This window comes from Cygnus olor, chromosome 3 (genome assembly GCF_009769625.2).
Source record: "Cygnus olor isolate bCygOlo1 chromosome 3, bCygOlo1.pri.v2, whole genome shotgun sequence".
In the NCBI taxonomy this organism is placed as follows: Eukaryota; Metazoa; Chordata; class Aves; order Anseriformes; family Anatidae; genus Cygnus; species Cygnus olor.
The window spans coordinates 113,882,819-113,905,930 of NC_049171.1; the positions used below are offsets into that span (position 1 = coordinate 113,882,819).

General features: G+C 45.5%; 1 protein-coding gene and 1 long non-coding RNA gene across 3 annotated transcripts in view; one reads left to right on the forward strand and one right to left on the reverse strand.

Moving 5' to 3' along the window:
- LOC121067472 overlaps positions 1-3,060 on the forward strand; it is a 66,070-nt gene extending 63,010 nt beyond the window's left edge. The window contains exon 7 of the long non-coding RNA XR_005818305.1: positions 1,797-3,060. This is a non-coding gene — a long non-coding RNA (uncharacterized LOC121067472). The remainder of the gene's footprint in view (positions 1-1,796) is intronic.
- ISM1 (isthmin 1) overlaps positions 1-5,530 on the reverse strand; it is a 42,745-nt gene extending 37,215 nt beyond the window's left edge. Inside the window, exons 1-2 of one of the 2 annotated variants that reach the window (XM_040552032.1) lie at positions 4,782-5,530; positions 3,828-4,303 (exon numbers count right to left, since the gene is read on the reverse strand). In XM_040552032.1, the coding sequence (XP_040407966.1) occupies positions 3,828-4,303; positions 4,782-4,791 (486 nt within the window). In that variant the 5' untranslated portion in view covers positions 4,792-5,530. The remainder of the gene's footprint in view (positions 1-3,827; positions 4,304-4,781) is intronic. The other variant, XM_040552031.1, reaches the window with a different exon arrangement.
- Between the last annotated feature and the right edge of the window lie 17,582 nt (positions 5,531-23,112).

Below are 23,112 nucleotides of genomic sequence, written 5' to 3' on the forward strand. Positions count from 1 at the left end.
TTCAGACCTGTGTAAGATGCCTCACAGGACTTGGGGAGTGATGTTTGTAAGCAGCAGAACGTGTTTCTACTTGCAGGGCTCAGAGATCATCTCTGGCATGCTGTAATTGCCTGCATGCCCACTGAGAGGGACAAGGAGCATGGAGATGAGAATTAAAAAGCTGTTCGCAGCATCGTGCTTCTTTTCACATTACATGCTCCTTTATGGCCCCAGTTTTATGCACAACTACTGAGTTTCGTGCTAACGTAATTCTGCTGCAAGTACCGCTGTGGAGAATCTGACTTCATGTGCTACGGCGCGTATTGTTGGTGGCTCTGTTACCACACCTACAAGGTCATTTGTCTTGGAGTGGGAACACTGCTTTTCTTGGTGTGCAGTGCCTGGTATGGAAAAATTAGAAGTGATGGGAATAAACTTTTTGATGAATTATTTTCTCTTCACATGAAAGCAGAGGAGATTTTAGACGATCATAAAGTATTACATACGTCTTTCAAATGTTATGTGAAGGCCTTCCATTAGTTTTAGAACTGGGTTACAAGATAAAGGCATACCCAAGCAGCAGCTTTCCATCTCTTAACAATAGCTTCACTTGCTCTTTTTCAGAAGAAAATGTTTATGCTTATTTCAAAAACGTACTCCGAAATACTTCCTCTCTGCTAATTAAATTGTACCTAATAGAATTCTCACTGGCAAAAAACAAATCTCCCAACCTTCCCTCTCCCACCCCCACCCCAAAAATCTCCTTTTTTTCTTTGGTGGAGATAGAAGAAGGGGATAAAAGCTGACTGAGGGAAAAAAAAAAAACAACTGATTCCCTCTCATAACTCAAAACTGCCAGATATTTTACAACTCTAATTTGGATTTCCCACTTTTTGTTAGTTTACCATAAAACCGATTTTAGCAGCAGCACAACACTGCAGTAAGGCAGAGGTCCAGTGACTGTTTTTGCAGCAGTGAACTGAGGAAGCCTGTGCCTGTATCTCACCCGGCCCAAAGAGCACCAGCAGAGTACATCTGCACTTTTCCCCTCACCGCTGCTCCGTTACAGCCAGCCCCAGGGGCACAACGCTCCAGGAGCTCCAGGGACAGGCAAAGCACAGGGAAGGGCACCAAAAGTAGAAATAAGAGTGGGGAAAGAATAACTTTTTAATTTTAGGATGAAAGGTCTATTTGAATTTCTTTCATCTATCAGCATTCGAAACATAAATGAGAGGCAAAATAAATAAATAAGTAAGTTGTCCGAGCCCATCCTCTTAAAATCCTTCCATCATTTGTAGGACCAAGGATGGCAAAAAGAGAAGCTCTTCCTCCCTTTATGAATCTGACTATGTGCATACAAGTCTCTTTATCTTAGAGTACTTGAATCTCCATCATTATTTTAAGATTAGAAAGGATTCTTTCTGAACCAACTTTAAGGGAAAAGGTTCAAGGATATGCTAGGTTTTTGCTTCTTTGTTTGGTTTTCTTTTCTTTTTTAACTGGGACTAACACTTCATATTTTCTTTCAGACACATAGGACCAAGTTCTGACTGCTTTATTCATGCAAACTGACTTCACAAATCCTAAAATACCATGCCCTCCATTTGGTATTAGTCAGGAACAAACACTAACACTTCAACTCTACCAGGAGTATGTTTTTACACAAATTTGCCTTGTCAAAACCCATTTCCAAGCAGTTGCTGCACAAAGTAGTTTTCTTCTGGGTTTGCCAGGATGTGTGCAACAAACTTGGTCAACAAAATTTCATCAGATGAAACACTGACCTAATCACTTCTCACAATCCTTTCTTTCCACAGACATAGCAAGACTGAGGAAAAAAAAAAAAAGGAAAGAAAAAACAGAAGAAAGGAACACGGCAAATCATGCACCTACTGAACACCTGGCACTGTCTGGCACGTCTGGCAGGAGAGGGTGACAAGCTAGCCAGCTGTACATATGAAGCAGACTTTCACTGTATCACACACGTATATATCAAATATATAAATATATGAAATTTATATTAAACCAACAATATTATTTTTTCTTTAGTATAAGTGATAACAACCTGAAGGATGCCCATTTGCTTGTACCAACAGTTTTACTTTCCACATCGATTCTTTACCTGTGGGTGCAATGCACTAGTGTTTTTCATTTCACTTCAGTGTGAGCCATGGTAACAGCCAAGAAATCACTCAGCCCCAAAATCTGAGGACACCAGTGCAAACCTCCCATCCAGGTCTCTATTGCGATGCCCTGAATGGAAGCATCTGCCTGTCAGGGTTCCATTTGCTGAAGCAGGTCACAATATTTTCTGGCTAGCGAAGGAATCCATGAAAGTTATAAAACAAAAAAATGGATCGACTGCCATCTGTTTCACTGATTGCTCTAATCAATATACTTTCCTCCCCTAATGTCTTGTACAGACACGCTCTCTCAAATACGTAACTGCAGAATCAATTCAGCTGGGAAGTATATAAAAATTTCAATTTGATAAATGTCAAAACACGACAAAAAACATGAACTGCTAAAGCTATCACGATGCTTAAAGGCACAGACTTTCATTAAGCTATCTGTAAAAAAAATAGAACCGGACGGAAAAAAATTCTTGAAGTCACCAATCAACAGATTTTGATGAGACAGTGTGACAAGACTCGAGGACAATTATCTGATCTTCCTCCCGCTTCACCTTAACTTTACAATAGCGCTCTAAAAAGGGCTCCTCAGGGAAATGGCATCACCCAGAGTTCCCACTTGCCCAGATGTTTCCCTCATTATGTTACAAGCCTGTCAAGAAAAGGCAAATTCAGGGTTATTCTAATGATAGCAAACACCTCATAAAAAACCTCTCCAAATTTACTTTTCCAAGGAACATCACTTTAAAAGGCATTTCAAGTGCCCATGAGGAAAGAAAGCATCATTTATAAAACATTATTACCAGAAATCTTGAAGATATTAACAACAAAAAAATAAAATGTCCTGGAGCGTCAGGCCAGCGATAAAGCTGCAGCCCCAAAGAGCGGCGGCACCTTGGGCCCTTTTCCGAGGCATGCGGGTGAGGACTCCCGGGCAGGATCCCCACCACGGCCAGCGGGGTTCTCCATGCTTGGGACCGGGCTGGGGAACCCCCAGACCCTAAATCCCGGCTGTGGTGAGGGGTTGCACCCTGTGGCCCACCAGCCACAAACGGTGCTCATTACTCTCCATTTCCTCACCTTTTATAAAAACTCTCTGCTGGTGCCGTGATTCTTTTAGGAGTGATAAAAGGGGTTATGCACATTTGGGCTGGTTATGATTATATGTTTTCTGTCAGTGCCTTGCATGATTTGGTGCTTGTTTCTTTCCTAACACCTGGAGGCAGAGAAATGGGAAGAACTTGACCTCGGCACATGGAACTGACCAGCTATTTACAAGCTGTGCCTTGGGATTTGGATGGTTCTGCACCTCTTAGCCCTTTATCGCTGTCTCTGGCCATTTCAAACGGCAACAAAATGTGATCCTGAGTAAAAAACAAAACAAAACAAAACACAAAAAAAACACTCTCAAAACCACGGAAACAGAACCCAAAGCAGTCCTTTACCTCTGCCTGGCAATTCCCCGTCGGTGTCTGGGGGTGGGCAGGCTGGAGCAGCCCAGTCCCATCGCGGTCCCAAGCACCCACTCACTTTTGGGGCTGGGTGCCCCCCCGGGTGCCTGCCCCGCTCCCTGCCCCATCCCCGGGCTCCCAGCCGAGCCGTGCCGAGCCGAGCCGTGCCGTGCAGCCCCCCGGGGCTCCCCTCAGCCCCTAGGGGGAGACACCGCGCCGGGGGGGGCGGTCCGAGGAGGGGATTTCGAGGGATTCGGGCACTCACCTGCCGCTGGCTGTGGTTGCCGGGGCCGTGGGGCTCGCCGCCGCCGCGCAGCACGGTGATGTGCAAGGTGAGCAGGAGCAGCCCCAGCAGCAGCAGCAGCTCGGCCGCCAGCCGCACCATCCTCTTGAGCCGGGCGGCTTTAGGGCCCCGCAGCGGCGGCGGCCGAGGAGGAGGAGGCGGAGGAGGAGGAGGAGCCGCCGCCGCCGTCGCCACCGTCCCCGGCGCCGGGGCCACCGCCGGAGCCCCGGGAGCCGCAGGACGGGCGGCGGGGGCCGCGCCGCCGTCGGGGCAGCGGCGGCAGCAGCAGCAGCAGCAGCAGCAGCAGCGGGGGGGGCCGCAGCCCCACGGCGGAGCCACGTCGGGGCGGGACGCGGCGACAGAGGCGACAGCGGCGACAGTCCCGGCGCTGGCCGGCGGCGGGGGCCGGCAGGTAGCCCCCGAGGGGCCGCGGGCCGGCGGCGTCTCTGCGGGCGGCCCTGCAAGCCAGAGGCACCGTGGACCGTCGGAGGGAAGGAGGAGGGAGGGAAGGAGGAGGGGGGGCCGGGGCCGGCTCTCACATAGCGGGGAGGAGGGAGCCGGCGGCTGTCGCCTGCCCCCTCGCCGGGGGATGGGGGTGGCCCCCGGAGCCGCTTCCCCCCGCTGCGGTGGCCTCGCCCCCCCCCGGCGCTGCCCCTTCCCCGCGGGACCCCCGGCGAGGCGCCTGCCCCGGCCCGCCCCGGCCAGCCCCGTCCCGACCCGTCCCGGGGCAGCTGCGAGCTGCCCCTGAGGGCTGCGGGATGAGGGGCAGCCCCGCTGCCTCCCCGCCGCCCCCCTTCCTCTTCCTCCTCCTCCTCCTCCTCCTCCTCCTGCTCTCCTCTCTCGGAGCGCTGCCCCCGGCTCGGCGGCGGGGTCTGGGGGCGGCGGGCGAGGGGCTGCGAGAGCTTCAGCTGCCTGCCCTCCCTGGGAGCTGGATACCTGGCTCCATCTCTCCTCTCTTTCCTCCAGCGGCCCTAGTGCTGGCAGGGGCAGCTCCGCACTCTCTCCTGCCACCGTGCGTGCGTGTGTGCGAGCGGCTGGCTCTGCTCCTGCTCCCGCTGCTGCTGCTTCCAGAGCAACTTTCTCGCCCCCTCGCTCTGTGTCGGGAGAGGTGTGTGTCGGATGCTTTTATACTGCCCTGCCTCCCTCCCCTGCTGTCCTCCCCCCTTCTTGCTCCCCCCCTTTCCCTTCTCCCTCTCCGCAGCTCCTGCTGCAGCCTGCCGTCGCCCCCCCGCCCCGCTCCCCTCCCACCGTGCCCCTCTGCCAGCCCCGCTCTGCCAGGGCACCCGGCAGCACCCTGCACCTTGCGGGAGGGCTTCCACCGCTGCCCGGTGGGCACGAAGCTGTACTCGAACGTCCCGTCCCCTTCTGCTGGTCCCGTGTCCCCAGCAGGGCTCGGGCTCAGGCATTTCACACTCCTCGCTTTCCCCTTCGCTGACTGCGTAAGTGCGGTGGGGAAAAAAAGCAACCAGAACAGTCTCTATCAGGTGGGAAGCCCGCAAGTTGCAAAGTAACTTATGTTTGGAAATATGTGAAAGCGAGGGTTAGGTTGTCACCTGCTGCAAGTCAGGATCCTGGCACCCGAGCTGATGGAGCTGAGCCCTTTCCAAATGCTGATGGTCCAGCTCGCTGTAACAGGAACAAACACAGCTCAAATATACTTGAAACGTAAATAAAGTCACCTAACAAAAAAAAATGGGAGTTTTGGCATCTTTGAGGTTGCTCTTCCACAATTCAGGTCGTTCTATGTGAAAAGGAGGACACAAGTGATCATGGCCTGGGCAGGTGTGTGACGGAGGGGTGTGTGTGACAGCTGGCACCTGAACTGGTATCGAAATGGCCAAATGGGGAAGAAGCGTTCCAACCCCAAAACATTTTCAGCCTAAGAGCGATGCCCTCAGTAGTGTTCCTGCAACGTAAGGGTAGGATGTGCAGAGAGCAGTAGCAGCAGGGACCAAGGCACGATGGGGGAGCCTCTGCATGCAGCACGCCAGGAATCTGGCAGGTTTGGGGTGCGAGCGGTCAGAGCTTGCAGGAGGTTTCTGACGGGTCTTGGTGCCACTGAAGGCTGCGGTCATGATTGAGTCAGAACGATGTCTCGTACCCTTCCAGGCAGATAGGTTTCCCTTCCAATGATAACCACTGTAAAGTATTAGCCATCAGACAGGAATATGGTTAAAATAATTGCACTGAATTATCGTTAAAGATGCGACCAAAAGCCACAAAACCCAACCCTTCAGATTTAAGGATTTTTAATCCACAAACTTGGTCTGTATTAGTACTATAGCAGGAATTATGTGCACAAACAACTGCACAGGGTAAGGACTCGCATGTGCATTGCAGTGAGGAATAGCCCTCTGCAATCTCTCGTTGAGAAACACCCGATATCGCACCAGTGCTCGCGGATACGCCGGGAAATCATACCGAGCTATTCCATATTACATAAAGCCATAAAAGCCTGTGGGACTGTCACGTGGTTTTAGAAAAATGTTTTTTTTTTTTTTTAACCCAAACATTCCTTGGGCTAATCAAAACACTGAGAAGATAAAAACACTGATGTGCTTCAGATGTCATCGCTTGGCCTGGGCTCTCCTCCTGCTGCCATCGCTGTGATCCTGGCAGCCGGCGGCTGCATCCCCGGGCAGGCAATGCCAGCGGCAGTGAGCATGAAGCAGGGAGTGGCTAAGAAGGCAGGCTAGTGAAATCGGGTAGAAAAAAGGCAGAAGAATGGCCCTCCAGGTGTACAAAGGTCTCTCCCTAACCCGTTGGCTGTCAGTGGATCTCAGCTGTTGAAGCAAAGTGGAAACTTGGCATGGGAGTTTCGTATCTCAGGGCTCACCAGTGCAAATCGATGGCCAGAGACAGGAGGCTGTAATGTGAAACAGTCCAAGTGACAGCCTGGTGAAAAACACACATGGGTCTGCTGCTGAGCTCTGGGTAATGTAAGTTCTCCCTCGCCTTATGAAAGACTGAACCAAAAGACATCTTTAATCCAGATGAGATGGGCCCGAACTGGTGCGCATTTCCTCATGGGACATTAAGTTTTATGCATTAAGCTCTTGTGGAAAGACAGTTAGGGACAGAGCAGAGCTACTATTAGCAGCAAGCGGATGGCAGTGAGAAACCAAAGCCTCTTCCTATTGAAAAGTTGGCACAAAAGCGGCGCTGGTGTATGGTGACACTGCCTGCATGGCTGTGCTGGGGGGACTGGGCAGCCAGAGCGGGGAGCGTGTGCGTGGGCACTGTAGATGCTGATTTCAATTCACAAACACTGTTAAATCAGCAGATGACTTCTTCAATGAATCCAGATGACAGAATCACAACATGTAGGGGAGATGTACTCAAAAGCAAAGGGAAAAACTTCTCCAGGCTGGGTGAGTAACTTGCTAGGCAGCCACCATCTGATCCTTGGAAAATGAAGGCAGGCTTTGCCCTGGGGAGGAGACCCATTGGCAGGCTGCAGGGGATGCTGCTCCCAGGATGTGGTTATGGGCACCCATCAGGGAGGTACATCAGCAGGTGGGTGTTCCTTCGACAGCCTCGCCCCTCCACCTCCAGCTTCTCCCTTCCATTTCTCTTCCTGCTGACAATAAAGTTAGAGGTGGACAGTGCTCAGCGGGGTGCAGCACTCCCAGCCTCTTGTGTATGCAAAAGGAAACACACTGAGCCCACGCTCACCAAAAGAGGGTTAAATTCATGTTTTATGAAGCATTTCCTATAGGACAAGTGCACTACGTGGCCTGTTAGTGCAGCTTGGCTGGGGTGTGAGGAGTCAGCAAGCCACAGTAGCTCAGTGTCTGATCTCCTGCCTCTCCCAAGCCCCGCAGATCCTGCATTCCTCATTGTGCAGCTTCAAAAGGGAGACACAGCTGTACCTGTCATGGCCTTGACCACATGTTGAGGACTCTCTCCTGGGGAGGTGCTTCCGGGGTCCATCAGGACTCTGGTCATGGTCCCATCAACAAAAACTGCACAACAGTTGTTCATGGTCACCGTGACACCTTCAGTGCCCAAGGGCAAGAAGCTAGGGCTGGATTTGCCACGTCCTAGCTGGCATGTCCTGCTTGCTGGTGTTCCTGGCACCTGCACTTTCCAGGGCAAACCCCACCACATCACCATGAAGGCACTCACCATTTGGTGTCACGAGTGCCACGCCTGAAAAACGAAGCATTGCCTAGCTGACAAATGACACTGCAGTCTGGGTGGTCCTGTTGACTGAAATAATTAGTATGTTAGCTGTACCTGCTCAAGTGTGGAAAATCATTGTTTTGGATGAGTGCCACGAGGTGATGTCCTTCAAGGCTAGTGTGAGAGTGGCTGGAGAGAGAGAGAGGGAAAAATACAGTATGATATAACACAACGTATGGCGCTGTATACGCTTTATCTCAGAAGTATGGAGGAGGCAGAGGTGGGAGCAGCGCCAGATGAACCAGTGTGAAGTGCCTTTTTTGTCAGAGCACCACGGCTCAGTGGGGCCCTGCACCCCACTCGTCCTGGTGGTTAAAGGATGCTGGTGCTTACCTGTTTGTCCACTTTGCCCCTTTATTGCCAACCCTGGTATTGCTTCGGGACTGTGGAGGTGTCCTGTCTGTAAGACTGACAGCTTTTCAGACGAGACGTGGCTAGTAGAGCCTTCCTCAGCTCACTCCTCCCTGCGCCCACTCCCAGGATGCTGTTGTTTTATCTTTAAGCCCGGGGGTTGCTTTAAAATTATCTGGGATGAAAACCTGGCTCCACTGAAGTCGTTGGCAAAGCTCCCATTGACTTCAGAGGAGCCAGGATTTCACCCTAAGATGCTTTGTAGATTATTGGTGAATGGAAAGCATACGTCTGGCTTCTTGAGGGTTATTATTGTTGGTGGTGACCTCTGCTCTGACGAGCATTGAGCAAGGCCGGTTGAGACAGATGGCTAAAGCTTTGCCTGCCTCTTCCCCTGCTTCCTTACAGGGACTTTGCTTTACAGCTCATCATCTTGGATGCTCCTTATCAAGGAATACCTTCCTGTCGCCTGCCGGTGGAATTTAATGCCTGTTTGCCCACATTCCCCTTCCCCCAACGCCAGCAGATCAGCAGATAGGAGACAGAATGGCTGATTAGCTTCTAGCTCCAACCTCTTAGCTGTAAGCTGCAAATGCACACATAAGGGTCTTCTTAAAAAAAAAAAAAAAGAATAACCTTCCCCTGCAGGCAACATAGGTCTTTCTGTGACGCATGGTTCCTTTATCTCGATAAATTACTACTTGAATAGTAACCACTGTCTTTTAAAAATAACTGATTAGCTTAGGGGTCTCCATTTTCCTGCCTCTGCTAGACCAGCGCTTTCCTTCCCGTCTACATATTTGGCCACCAGCTGGGTCTAATGGCTGGGTCAAGATTTCTGAATTTTGCAGTGCCTCGTGTGACAGGCTGGAAATTCAGCAGCCACTTTATTAAAACTTGAAGCAAAAGCAGAAATGTATAATGAGAAGTCTCAATCATGGAATATGGAAATGGAGAAAACAGTCCGGCCCAGTTTCCCACCTGTTATTTATTTTTTTAATACCAAATTTTGTTTATTTTCCACTCGCCCACATTTTCACTTTTCAACATGCTGCACATTTTTGTACTGATGATGTGCAACTGCACTGCAGCATTTGCCAAGATGCGGCAGTACGGGGCTGTGGGAATCGGCATACTGGGCAACATTTTTCAAAAGTGCCCAAAGAGCCTCAGTTCTGCTGACATTCATAAGCGCTTGCCACAAGGCATTTTTGCCTCTTTAGAGAAACACAGCGAAACCAGCAAACTCCTTTCCTGCAAGCGCAGTTTTATCGCTGCAGAAGGACGTGGGTTTTTAGCTGAGGCGGGCGCTGCGAGGCTCAGCCACCTGATTGAGTTACCTTGGTTGAGACGCAGCCCCTCAGCCGAGGCAAATGCCTTCCCGGCAGTTTTGCTGGCTACAGTGCCAGGCATGTGGCAGAGCCGGCCCTGCGGCCTGGAACGGGGAGGCAGTCTCACATTTTGGCAGCAGAGAGGCATTAAATTGGCTCACCCATTAAGTTGGCTCATCCGTTAAGTTGGCTCGGCCAAATTCATCGTTAAGTTTAAATTATTACATTTAATAATGAATAAGGTGACAGCTCACCCTGCGCATACCTACGCAGGCCGTCTGCGGGTGCATGGCAGCGGGTGCTGCAGAGAAGGAGCTTTACACGAGCACATCTGGTGGGGCTGAGAGCACAGCCAGAAGGTTCAGTTCTGCTGGCCTAGCTGATGGAAAGGGGTTGTATGACTGAGGCTTGAGCAGGGCAGCAACTTCTGACATGTCTTGTCTTGTGTTCAGTGGTGTAGCAGATCAGCAGCATCTCTGATAATAATAAAAAAAAAAGAAAAAAAGGAGAGATAAATAGAGCAATTCACACCTTCCACACCTATGGTTTCCAACCCCTTTATTTCCCCAGCGAAAACATCACACTGCTGGATTGCTACTGGCCTTTTTTCAGGGCTACGTTTGTGACACTGGAAGTGGAGAACTTAATTAAAAACTAAAACAAATCAGAAAGCCAGCTCAGCGGCTAATGCACAGCCCTGCAATAGGGAAGAGAAAGGAAGATTTCACAGCAAATGCAGTGATGGTGGGTGAGATGAAGGACTGTCTCCCCCCAAAACAAACAAACAAAAAAACAGTTTAGCTACCTCCATTGCAGGGAACCTTTCATTCCTACAGAGAACATATATAGAATATAGCTCATGTGTTGGTGGCTTCAGGTGGTGTCACCTGGCTTCGCACAGCTGATTTCACACGAGAGGCAGAGCGCTGTGCTGGAGCCCATTGCTGCGCTGGCAGGGCTGAAGATTTTGCCAGTCTGGTTATGCCTCCTGGTTAGGGGCTCTTCAGGCATTATATTTTATTTTCCTTACTACATCAGTTCCTCTCCTTGATGGCTGATGCTCTGGATTTCCTAATATCTTTGTACAGCGCTTTGGCAAGTCAAAAGTATACCACATCAGTAAAATGATCATTTATGAATCCTGCACTCTAACGCCTGTAACATTTGAGTGCTGAATTTACACTGACATCTCTCGGCTCAGTTTCGAGCCAGTGCTTTAGGAGCTAAACAGCATCAGTGATAAATATCCTCTTCTTTTCCATAATGGAATCTCCAGCGAATACTTCAGAAGAAGTACGTCACGTTGTGTACTGAACCAAGTGGAAAAATGCCACAGTCCTGTCATTACAGAGAGACTTTGTTTAACAAAAGTGTCAGAAACATGGAGCAAGAGGACAGATTTTCCCCTGCTATTTACCTCGTTCTCTGAGGCTCTGATGCTGAGCCCATTGGTACCCCAAGTCCAAGCCCAATGACAAATGGTATAATCCCTGCAGAGATGTCAGAATGATCTGCTACATTAGCAACAGTCTTTCAAAACATGTATGTTCACTGAGATGCACACACACAAAAAAAAACTCTTATGGAAGTAAACCTCTCTTCTGTAGGGACTGTGGCAATGTGCTCAGTGAAGGCATATCTGTTACACAGCCATTTGGCATGCTGCAAGGAAACAGCGGGAAGAGGCTCATAGTTATTACTGCAGGTGAAGAAATCATTTAAACCAGTACATGTGCCCCTTCTCTCTCTCCCTCTCTATTTTATTTTTTTTAAGTTGCTGAGGCCTTAAATTCATTTGTACTGGACTAAAGATTGGCAGTTGGATTAGATATTCCTAACACCAGAGCTAAAGTGCAGGCTGGGTTTTGTGTCCTCTGTTAGCACAGCTTTTAACAGAGCAGAGCCCAGGTTTGCGATAGCCTAGAACCAACAGTTAAATTCATAATAGCAAACAGTGGTAGAGTCCCTGTGAAATATCCCAGGCAATAGAGAATGGGATTAATTTGAAATGTCCCTTTAAAGGATGATGATATGTTAAATAAAGCAATGGAGAGGAAAAAAAATAAAAATAAAAATAAAAATAAAAATAAAAATAAAAATAAAAATAAAAATAAAAGAAAGAATCTGGGGCCTTTCAGCTCAAGTATTTAAGAAAAACATCCTCTGCTACCCAACTTCAAACTCACTGTTTGGGAAACAAATGTGTACATGGCTGGTGTTCCCAAACACAGTTTGGACAGCAACAGCTTCACCTGCTGTCCACGGTGGGACGTGAAAGTCTCAGTGGTCTGGATGAGGTGACCAGAGCACAAAGCACCAGAGCATCTGCAGCCTTTGCACACCTGACACCTGGTGCATGCAGGCGATGAGTGGGAGGAAAGCAGGGGCACCCACCAGTGCCCAGGGAATTCACATGGATGTGTTTCCTGGTCCTGCTGGAGGCAGACGTTCTGGATAAATTGCTCCAAACTGGAGTCACAGGGCTGGGAGGGAGCGAGGGAGAGTGGGTTGAATGGATGACACACTGCAGATCAAAGCATGTGTTTGTTCAGGGCAGCTGACCTGTCTGTAGATGTTCACTCCTCACGTACCCTGAAGACAGCAGCAAAACAGCACAGAAAAAGCAATACCTGGAGCTCCGCCTTGCTGTCTGAGACAGCTATTTGCTGCTAATCAACTACTTTTACTTTATTTTTCTTTCTTTCTTTCTTCTGTATTTACTGATAACATCCCAGCACAGTGAAAATCAGCTTTAGGAGGTGGTGTAACTATGCAAATCCTCAAGGGAGGAAGGCTTCAGAAGGACTGGTGGAAAAATGGTAAGCATCCCTGAATAAGAACACAGCCCCCTCTGATCAAGCACAGTCTTTATCCTTCTACTGCGCTGAGACTGTAACTGCTGTCCCTTATATGCCATAATATCACTTCATAGTTTATATGTTTCTAGTGCATTTTTTATGCATAATGTCATTTTCCTAAAATGTGGGACGTATGGGCTTACTGTTGCTATTGAAGCTGCTGCTGGTGGTTGTTTTGTGGATAGTCCCCTGGTCTGAGCAAATGGCATGGCAATCGGGCCAGCCCCTGCCAGTTTTCCTTCCAGAGTTGCCTCTTCACCAGGTTAAGAAACACTGAAGCTGTTCCTAGTGCTAAACCCACCGAGCAGGTGGTTGATAAGATTATTGGCTCAAGAAACTAGAAAGTTTGTGACTGGGCCCACTATAAAAGGAAATTCTTTCCAATGATTTACAAATAAATGAAACTCAGTGCAGGCAGGATCAGACCTTGTGCACCAAGGATTTTTTTTACTGTATATGGAGACACTAAAGAGATCTTTTTTGAACAAGAAACAACTTGAAACAGAATGAAAAATGGAAAGAGAGAGAGGGAAAAAAAAGGAAAAAAAAGCAAATTAACCCTTTTTGACTTCTGGTGTTTAACCTCAAACAGCTTTTTTAAGTAGATCCCTAGGGGGGTTCGTCTGTAAAACGCTACAATTTACAAGTGGGTTTAAGTACAACATGTTGCTTTTCAACCGCAGGCAGACAGGAAAAGATCCAATTGACACCTGCTTCAGACAACAAATGGGACACAAAAGATAAAACTCATTTCAAAAGGTCTATTTGTTTGTCTCTTGTCATGGATTAAACCAGGGGGCCACTATTTCAGGATGGATTCTGCTCCCATTCCAGTCAATGGAAAAAAAAGCCTATTTGTGTGAATAACGCAGAACCAGCCCTTGGCAAGGAAAAGAGCTGGTTGTTGCTGAAGTTTTACTGACGATTCTGTAGTAAGCGAGGATATGGTGCTTCTGAAATGCTCGATTTGCAAGCCAGATGTTTGAAATATGAATATTCACACTTGCAGAACTTTAAACAGAACGATGAAAGTTTACTGAAAAACAAGTGGGAATACAAGATTTTTTTAAAGAATGCTAAGTACCACACTGCTTTTTAAAAATAGGTTTTCATTTATTTGATTCGAGTCTAACTCAATTTAGAAAATTCTTCCTGTCTGAAGCAATTTTTGTGTGTGTGTGTAAGAACAGAGAAAAATTGCTGAAATTATGCTTTTTAGAAATTCAAACCAAATGAAAAAAAAAATAGACTACCTTGTTGCCAGTAGTTTCATTAATGGAAATAATGAGATGCTGAAGCAAATGCTCTAAATCATCAGAAGTTTCAACACCCCCCCCTACGCACACAGCATGTCGCGGGGCTCACCCAGACACATGCGTGCCCAATAAACCCTTTGCACTTTCGGTTTTGGGTGCTCCCTGGGTGCAGACGAGGTCATGAGCAGCTCAGCTGCAACCCAGCTCTGCCTGTCCAAAGGAAAAAAAAATAAATAAATAAAAAATAAAGAGAGAGAGAGAAAAAGCCTGACATGAACATTTTGGCAGCTCTTCGCTTCAAAGAGAACAGAACTTCTGTCTACTGCTTGTTGTCCTTTGATTTTTCATGGATGTGGTGGTGGATGGGGTTTCCAAATCCCTGTCCCTGCCAAACAGCAAGCCAGGTTTTGTCCTCAGATACCTGCCTCTAATCCCTTGGATTTGTGCTGAGTTTGAGCCACGCATAAGCTTTTGCCTGTGTATTTAATCACTGGAGGCTGGGGGGGAGCGGAGCCTGGACTGTTATCAGCCATTCTGCTCTCATGATTAATCTCGTAATTACAAAACGAAGTCAAAGCAGCTCCAAAGAGGAAGACAAACCCCGGTAGCTGCAGGCTTCAGCTCCTGGCTCCTGCGTTCTGAGCACTCGCAGCCGGCAGCGCTGGCTCGCCTGCGTTGGAGAGGCCAAAAACCTGCATGTGGGAGCCTCGTCTGCGCTGGCGTCTGCTGCTGCAGGGTACCCTTAGCTTGGAGGCCACTGCTGTCAGCTGAGGCTGCAGAAACTGGGCCGGGCAGATGACCTGCAAGCGGCCCACAGCCCCATTGTGTTGCAACAGAGCACTGATTCCAGCACATGCATGCAGAGAAGACGATGGTGCACAGGGGAGTGCTAACTCTGAATTTTCTGCCTCTTGTAGCCTGCGCCGCAGCCCCTCAAACAATGGTAAAATTCCACTAGCAAATAATTCTGTGTTAATGAGAGTTTTTAGCTTGCATTTACTGAAATGCTTTAAATTGGATTTCTGCCCCTTTAGCTCCCAACGGTTCCTTGAGGCTAAACAACACACGTTTTTGTATCAGATGAAACCCGTGTACTTAAATGCTGTGGTGCAACTGCCCCCTCTCTGCAGGTAGAGACGATGCACTTGTAAAGGACATCCCAATTCACAGAAGTAAACTATACCAGTATAAAGCACCTTTTGCTGATATCTCACCTTCATCAGGACTTTCACTAATTTAACAGCCTCAGTTAAAAAAAAATAAAATCATACTCCTAACTGAAATAGAAAAACTATGTGTAAAGCAGGTACAGGACATAAAAGTTCACTAGCACTCTTCAGCTGTTTCAGCAAAGTAAGAGATAAAGCCTACTCAGCCTTGCAGAAAGACTCCTACCAGTGATTACTTATGAACTAAACAGTCATAGTAGGGAGGACAAAAGTCTACCACTGACTGAAAACGATTTAAACAGTAAAAATCCCAACCTGTAGAACAACACACGCACACAAAGTAGCCTTCAGTTGGAGCAAAGCTCTCTCGATTGCCACACCTATTAACAACTGGGGAAGAAGCTGAGAAGTGATGTGTTAAATTTGGCAGATGAAACAAAACTGATAAAGCTAAATAAAGCTGAGGGAAAACAGGAACAAATTCCATTCCAAATAGACAACACAGCAATGAAGAAATTCACGTAGAAGAACCTAGCAGAAACAACATGGCAAAAATACTCCCACACACTGCTTTATGCTAAGGGAACTCTACCAACCTGGGTGCCAATGTGAACAACAGGGAACTGTCTGGGGAGAAGCACTCAGAAGAAAAAGCTGTGATGCCTGGGGAGAAAATAATGCTGAAAATATTCTTTTGCTGTCATTTCAGCCAGCGTGTTAAGCATTGACTTTGTCTCAAAACCAGAAACCAGCTACAGAAAAAATCCACATGACAACCAGGGTCGAGGGAACTTTGCCACTTGAGAAGGGACCCAGAAGGACCAGGAGCAGAGAACGGAGCAGATGTGCCAGGGGACAGCATAATGTCACGTTAAAATAGCCACTGCCTTACACAAAGGGAAATGACCTCTTCTGTACTATTGGATGGAGACAAAGCAGCATCGTTAAATGACATGACATCTGAAAGCAAAAAGGAGTATGCTTTTTTCATAAATAATGCCTAACACTGTAGAAATGAGTAGAGGGGTTCAGACTGAAAAAAAGCTGAAACCAGAACAAAAAAATTCTCCGCAAATCTAAGCATTTTTATGAGACCTAAATTTCTTCCATTGATAGCATAACATTAGCTAAATCAGTGGTTTTCCATCTTGCTTTTAATGTGGATTGCTGCATTTTTTCACTAGACATATAGATCCCTGGGCAGTTCCTGAGCCTACTGACAATACATCTGCTTTTCTTAGCTGCTTGTTGCTACCCCACAGATTCATAAGCCACGGGTTGAAGATCCCTGTTCTAAAGGATTTCGGTCCTTGGAGCTCAGGATGCAGTCATCTCAAAACCAATTAAAAAAAATAAACTAGTGATCGGAATGGAAAGATTCTTCATTTGGCTTAATTATCTAGGGCAAGGAGAAAACATCCTTTCATCCAGGGCTTGCATAATTGTCCATTATGGGCTACAGTTTTGGCTTCTCTAAAATGAGTGTCAAAACTCATACTGAATTAAACGGAAGAGGGATTTGACCCATAAGGATTCAGACCTTTTGAAGCATCCGATCTGTCGATCATTGCCTAAAAGATCCTGGGAAAAACAGTTCAGTGCTTTCAATGCCTGATAAGCCTCTCTACGCTCTCTCCTCAAAAAAACACAAACAACCAACATCTCAAAAATGAAAAGCAAAAAACCAAACCAAACCAAACCAAAAACAAAACCCCATCAACCCAAACCAACAAACAATTAAAAAAAAACAACCAAGAAACCTGGACTGACTGCCATCTCCACAGTGCACATGTGCTTTTATGAGAGAAAATAAGTTTGCTTATTGCACAAGTAATTTGGGGGTTCTTAGGTTCAGGAATGTATATACATATATATCTTATTAAATGGTAGTAGAGTATGGGAAATCCAGAAACAATCAGCACTCAAAAGACTGGTCAAGGCTATCATTACAAATATAGAAACCAGTCTAAGAAACCAGTTATAGTCTGTGTTAGGCTGGTGGAATGGCTTTTAAATTAAGTTTTAGCTGGAATGATTTTTTTTTTTTAGTTATTTTTAGATTCAACCATGTGAGAAGCACATGGCTCCATAAATACATCTCCCTCAAGAATAAGTTAATGGGGTGGGGTGCGTGGGAGGAAACAACCTAAACAATTCATTTAAAGTTAATAACTGAGTTAAGAATTTTATAGCTTAATTTTTTAAACATTTGTCATTAAAGTGTGATTGACTTCCGTAATAACATACACACATATACCAGCAGCGCATGGGACAGTCGACTGATGGGAGGATTCACATAGGCCCCTATTAGCCTATAGCATCCCTGGCTTCTTCCCAGAGCTGAGAGAGGGAAATTATTCATGAGCATTTTGGTGCCACTGGGGTAGGCTCTGGCTCTGAAATACCCCACAAAGGAACCTGTCTTTTCCTCTGCTCATTCAGAGAGGGCTTGGGGAGAGTCGGCCTGGGTGAAACACTCCAACAATCATTTCAGAAAACCGTGCATAAGAAAAAGGTAAAGAAAAGAGCAGTCGTGCTAATGTTTGTATGTTTCTACCCAATACAAGAGCGTATCTAGGTAGAGATGAAGATGATGAAGGGCTTGTGCAAGTGAACCACACCATGTCCTCAGAAAAGGGACCTTGTTAGTTGGAATGGCAATGAGCTGTGTTTTTTGGTTTGCTGAAGTCTGGATTTCATCTCCCCACCGTATATGTCCAAGTGCATATCTGACTGTGGACTTGTTTTTTTTTTTCTTAAACTCTACAGAGAAGTTTATCTTCAGTTACTTCTACTGTGGACTACTGGCTTTGCCTCTTTTCAACCTACAGATCAAAGACTTTATATAAAAACAGTGCAATTATGACTAAAATAAACACTTTAAACACTGTTACTGTGATTTCATCCAGACTTTTTTTTTAGGTTTGTATTAACACTCAAGTGACTCAATCAGCATTGGTAGCAATAAAATACACACGATAATCCCCTGCTGATCCATCATTTGTACCAAGAAGACTTAAGCGGTGCAGCTTGTATTTTATTTCCTTTTTCTAGCCTCTGTTGAAAGTACATGCCCTTGTGCAATGTACATGTGATACTTAGAAATCAAAAGAACAGCTAATTAATTACATCCCACCTCCTCATATGGAAAATGGATCTAAACTAGCATCTAAAACACAATGTGTTTGCTTTAAATAGCCAAACGCAGAGGGACCAGAGAGATCTGCGGGGAATTTTTGGCACCATATGAAGATTCTTTCAGCCCTCGAATCCCCCACCCTTGAATTCTGTGGTGGGTTAGTAGGGAAAGGATATAAAATTGTGGAATTTTTTTTAAAGGCTTTTCTCTTTGTTTTCTATTCTCCTTGGCTGCGCTCTTATATTTTAATACCGTATAATAGTAAGGAACAAGGAGGGTCATTCAAAAATATTTTTTAATCTTTATTAAAAACAGAACTGCCTTTTGCTGCTGCTGGACCGCATTTACCTACAAAGTTCTAAAATGGCTGAAAGGACTGCAACCATAGCTTCTACTTAGGGGTTTTGAGGGGTGCCAACCCAAGTCTGAATGACTGTAGGCAGTGGAGAATGCCAGTCTCTCACTAAGTTTTTACATGGTGCTGACCACTTCAGTGTCGAGGCATTTCCCAGGGGTCCAAAATTAGATACCAGCATTGCTCTTTTACTTTTGAACAAAAAAGATGCTTTGCTTTGGCCCGACTTTTTCCACTTAGCCCCCCTTTCATTAAGGCATATTTAACTTTAATTCACCATGATGGGACAGTAGCATGAATTGAAGGGCTTTGGTGAATGAGGAAGGGATTGCTCATGTATTCAGAGCTACAAAGTGCTGCAAGAATAAGAGATGGAGTGAATGCTTGGTCTCAGTTGTGATGTGACTTTGTTCTCTTGCTTCCAAGACTAACTTTTTTATGGCCATATACATATTGCACTTTCAGACTTAATTTTACTGTCTGCATGAGAAAAAAGGAGCTGTAAAGGCCTGAAGGAGGCTTCTGGAAGGAAAGAGAAGGGTATAGGGAATATGAGGGCTTAGAACACAAGGTTTAAGAATTCAAAAGTATTAAGGCTGGCCCAGCCTGCTCCAGTACAGGTGGTGGAATGCCTATATTAGCTTTTCCTTCCTCCGCCATGCTGTTCAGTCCCAGCATCTATGGCCATTAGCATAGACCAGCAATAAAGCCCCAGATCACAGGAATGAATGGGTTTCTTCCGCGTGTGAGGATTTCTACTGCTTGCCCATTTTGTAAAGGATAACGTGGTTCCCCCCTCTCCACCCCCAGCTTCCATACCATGGGCAAGATCTCAAACTTCTATATAAAAGAAGTTAAGCTCACTAATAAAACTTATTGAGATTAAGCAGATAATCCAAATGTTTTGCTTACTCATAGAGTCCCAGCTACTGTGAGCTGAATTGCTGGCATGATCTTATATACAATGTAGAACATAACTTGGGCTGCTAGGAACACTAGCAGCTACACAAAACAGTCTGGGACAATTAGTGGAAAAAAAAAAAGAGTAATTAAAAAGAGTAAAAAGCCATGCTAAAAATCACATGAAACATTATCATTAGAGCATACATGATCGTGCTCTTCATTGTAGTTACAATGAAATATTTTTTCACCTCAAAAAGAATGGGGAAAAGACTACTTGAATAAATACCACATATCCACCACCAAAATAAATGGATTGACAGCATCTTGTCCTGAATTATCTTGGAAAAAAATATCCACAAAAATTACAGAAACATCACAGATATGCAGAGCAAGTATCTTAGACCAGTTAAAGTATCTATTATTGCTTGTTTTTATCTGTCTCTAAAGGGAAGCTACGTTTGACCTCTAAGGAAGGTCAACAACTTAATTATTGTACTCAAGACAAAGCTACTCTGTGCACAGGAAATGAAAGCTAAAGAGAAGCACTTTGAAAAGAAAGGCGTTTTACTCTCTTAAATAAATGAGACCCGCAAAATTCAATATTGTTTTCATACTGATCAAGACTTCTGGCTGGATGCTAAGTGGTGTTCACTGGGTAAAGACAGGAAATCCAGGAGCCTTCCTGCCTCTGCAACACAAGCATTAGAGCAGGGCAAAGCAGCTCGGAAGATCATAGGAAAATGATCTGCATGGGTGCGGGCTGTCACAGCCATACTTTGTTAAAATGTCACATCTACTTGCTTGAGAAAACCAAGATGCTTTCTAGAGCTTAAGAATATATTTTTTCCAACATTTGTACCCAGTTTATGGGTTACAAGTTAGCACCTCCATAGAAATGACGCAACAGTCTTCAGTGCAGAGTGCTGCAGCTTCTCCTATAGTTAACAGAAACCATTCACAAAGGGCACTGTAACATCCAGGCTGCTTTTGCTGAGCACTCTGCTTATGGACTGAAAACCAAAACCAAGAGAACCCCGCATCATAGCTTGTCCTATTCCCACCCTGCAGCAGAGCCAAGAAGCTCTTCTCACCACCAGTCCCAGCCCTCTCCACTCCAGCCTACGCAGACTTTGAAATATCTTCCTGGTGTTATATGGCGGAGGGTGGGAGGTCCAAGAGGGTAAGGAAATCCCTTCCGGCTCCCTACCTGTGGTATATCCCCATCTGTGGTGCTGGCTGATGCTTACTTTTAGCAGCTTACCTGCTTGGTGATGACCCAACAGGATTATATTTTCCAAGAGTACCCTGGTGATTTACAGCTTATGTTGCACTTTCAAAAGTCAGGCAGAATTTATGAGCCTGCATTAAAAAAAAAAAAAAAAAGAAAAAGAAAAAGGCAAGTGAAAAATCATTAAGAGGACCTGTGGAAAAATCAGCAGGGGTCATGCAATGAGAAGCTTAATCCCTTCTCACAAGCGAAATGACTTTAGGTTGCACAGATAACCTTAACTCTGACATTTCTTACCATCTGAATACCTGACAAATTCTTTGGTATATAAAAGGAAGAACAATGCGAGCCGCTCAGTCCTGAAGGGTTTACGAGCTTCAAGAAAACAATGATCTTTCCAATCCAAGATCACCATTTATCCAACAGATCTTTAGTGATATTTTGAACATTTTGTCTGCTACACAGCCTTGTTTCTTCATTTACAATAGGCAGAACAGCCCTGAAACTAGACCCCTCATCAGGTAATTGATGTGATAAGTGGCAATGTTCACAATTGCAGGATCTTTGCTGCAGATAAGGCATTTCAGATCAAAAAGCACCAACTAAGTTTCCAATTCAAAATTGGATACTTCCTACCTGTTCCCAGCTATTGGGAAAATGCAAAAATTGTCCCAAGCAGCCAAACTTTCACTAAAGTCTGCACAGTGGCTGAGAACTGAATGGTCTGGCTAACAAGAATGACCAATTATATAAATTTAACACAAACAGATTGTAGAACGGCTGGGACAGGATTTATGTATGTCTGCATGTATGCACTGACAAAACCCACAGCCTGTATCTGGGCCAAGGCTTTCACAGTCACTGCTTCCAGGATGTAAACTGTCATTTGCAGCCTTTGTTCTCAAATATATGACCTTGCATTTTGCTGTTTTAAAACACATGTTCAGAGGAGACTAGTTTACCAAGTGATGCAGTTTGCCTTGCAGACTTGACCCATCTTGTTTATTTACCACTATGACGTATCTGCAACTTTTCCAGCAGCTAATTTAGTTATTTATTTTTCTTTCAAATCCTTGATATCAATAATGAATAGCCCAGGGACATGAAAGAATCATTGCAGAGCCTTGATAAAAATACCCTCCTTACACCTTTCCATTCTGATCCATCAGTTTAGTTATTTAATATGTACTACATCATAGGTAGCAATGTTTTAGAACTGTTTTGTACAAATACAAACCGTATAATATCAAAACTATACTGACTGGTGTCATTTATGTCACCATCTCTTTAACTAGATTTTGACTATTTTGCTTATCTGATTTTCTTGCAATTGTCTTGGAACTGATGTCAGGTTAACTAGCCTATATTTACGTGAGGAGTCTGGGAAAAAGGGGTTACCTCCATCATCCTTTTAAAATAATGAAACATTTGTTCACTTCAAGGTTTCTGGAATTTCCCTAGTACCTTACAAAGCAAGGGTCTCAACAAGAGATGTTGACATAAAGTACAGACTGCTATAAGCAAGAGAAAAAATCTTGGCCTTGAGGCTTGGAAACAATTTTGTAACTCTTGGTTTCAACCAGATCAGCATGGAAATGGATAGCATTTGTTCCTGTGGATTAGCAATCAGTCCTGGTTTTGATTCTGATGTATTCATCTTCCTTAGAACTACATTAAATTTCTGCAATTTACTTCCATCTAAAATCTCCAATGTCAAATTACTGAGTTGCACTGACTCCAGCAGCAGCATGATGTGGCATTACCAAGCACTACCTGGTTTCCACCTGTTACAGTAAATTTCCTGTGTTCGCACTAAAGCTGGCCCCAGCTTGCAAATATCAGCACAACTTGCCTGAATTGCAGGTTTTTATTAGACCTCCTGAAGTAGGCAGTTTCTCCTGGTTTCGAGTTTCATTAGGAAAGCTTTGCTTCAACCATTTTTAAGGGTAACGGGGCATCACCACACCTGTTAAAAATGGAGACAAACTGTTCATCCTTCAGCAGAACATCACTACATGGAGACATCACTGAGAGACTGTCTTTGACAGCAGACATTTTTCTATTCTTTTTCCCCCTCAATCTAATTTTGAAAGCTCAGAGAGAGAGTCTTAGCCTTTTTCCTACCATTAAAGGAATTATCTCCTCCACGCTTCTGTATTTTCAGGCTGTGAATACGTGGAGCCATTTTTATGGGACAGCAGAGTTGCACTGAAGTCACAGAGTGCTCTCAGAAGGCCTGACAGGCAAACAGATGGCAAAGAAAGGGAGTTGCTAGATACCTGATCAGTAGATACAGCTCTGAGGAAAAGCATGAAGTGTGCCCTGAAGTACCCGTACCTATGTCCAGTTGACATTTCTCCCACAAACACTGAGGGGGAACTTATTCCACTGAAACTTCTGCCTGTCTTTTAACACTAAAGCCATCTGAAATCAGATCCTTAACTCTAGAGGAAAAAGGATACTTAAATGCTGATATTATATTAGGAGAAAGC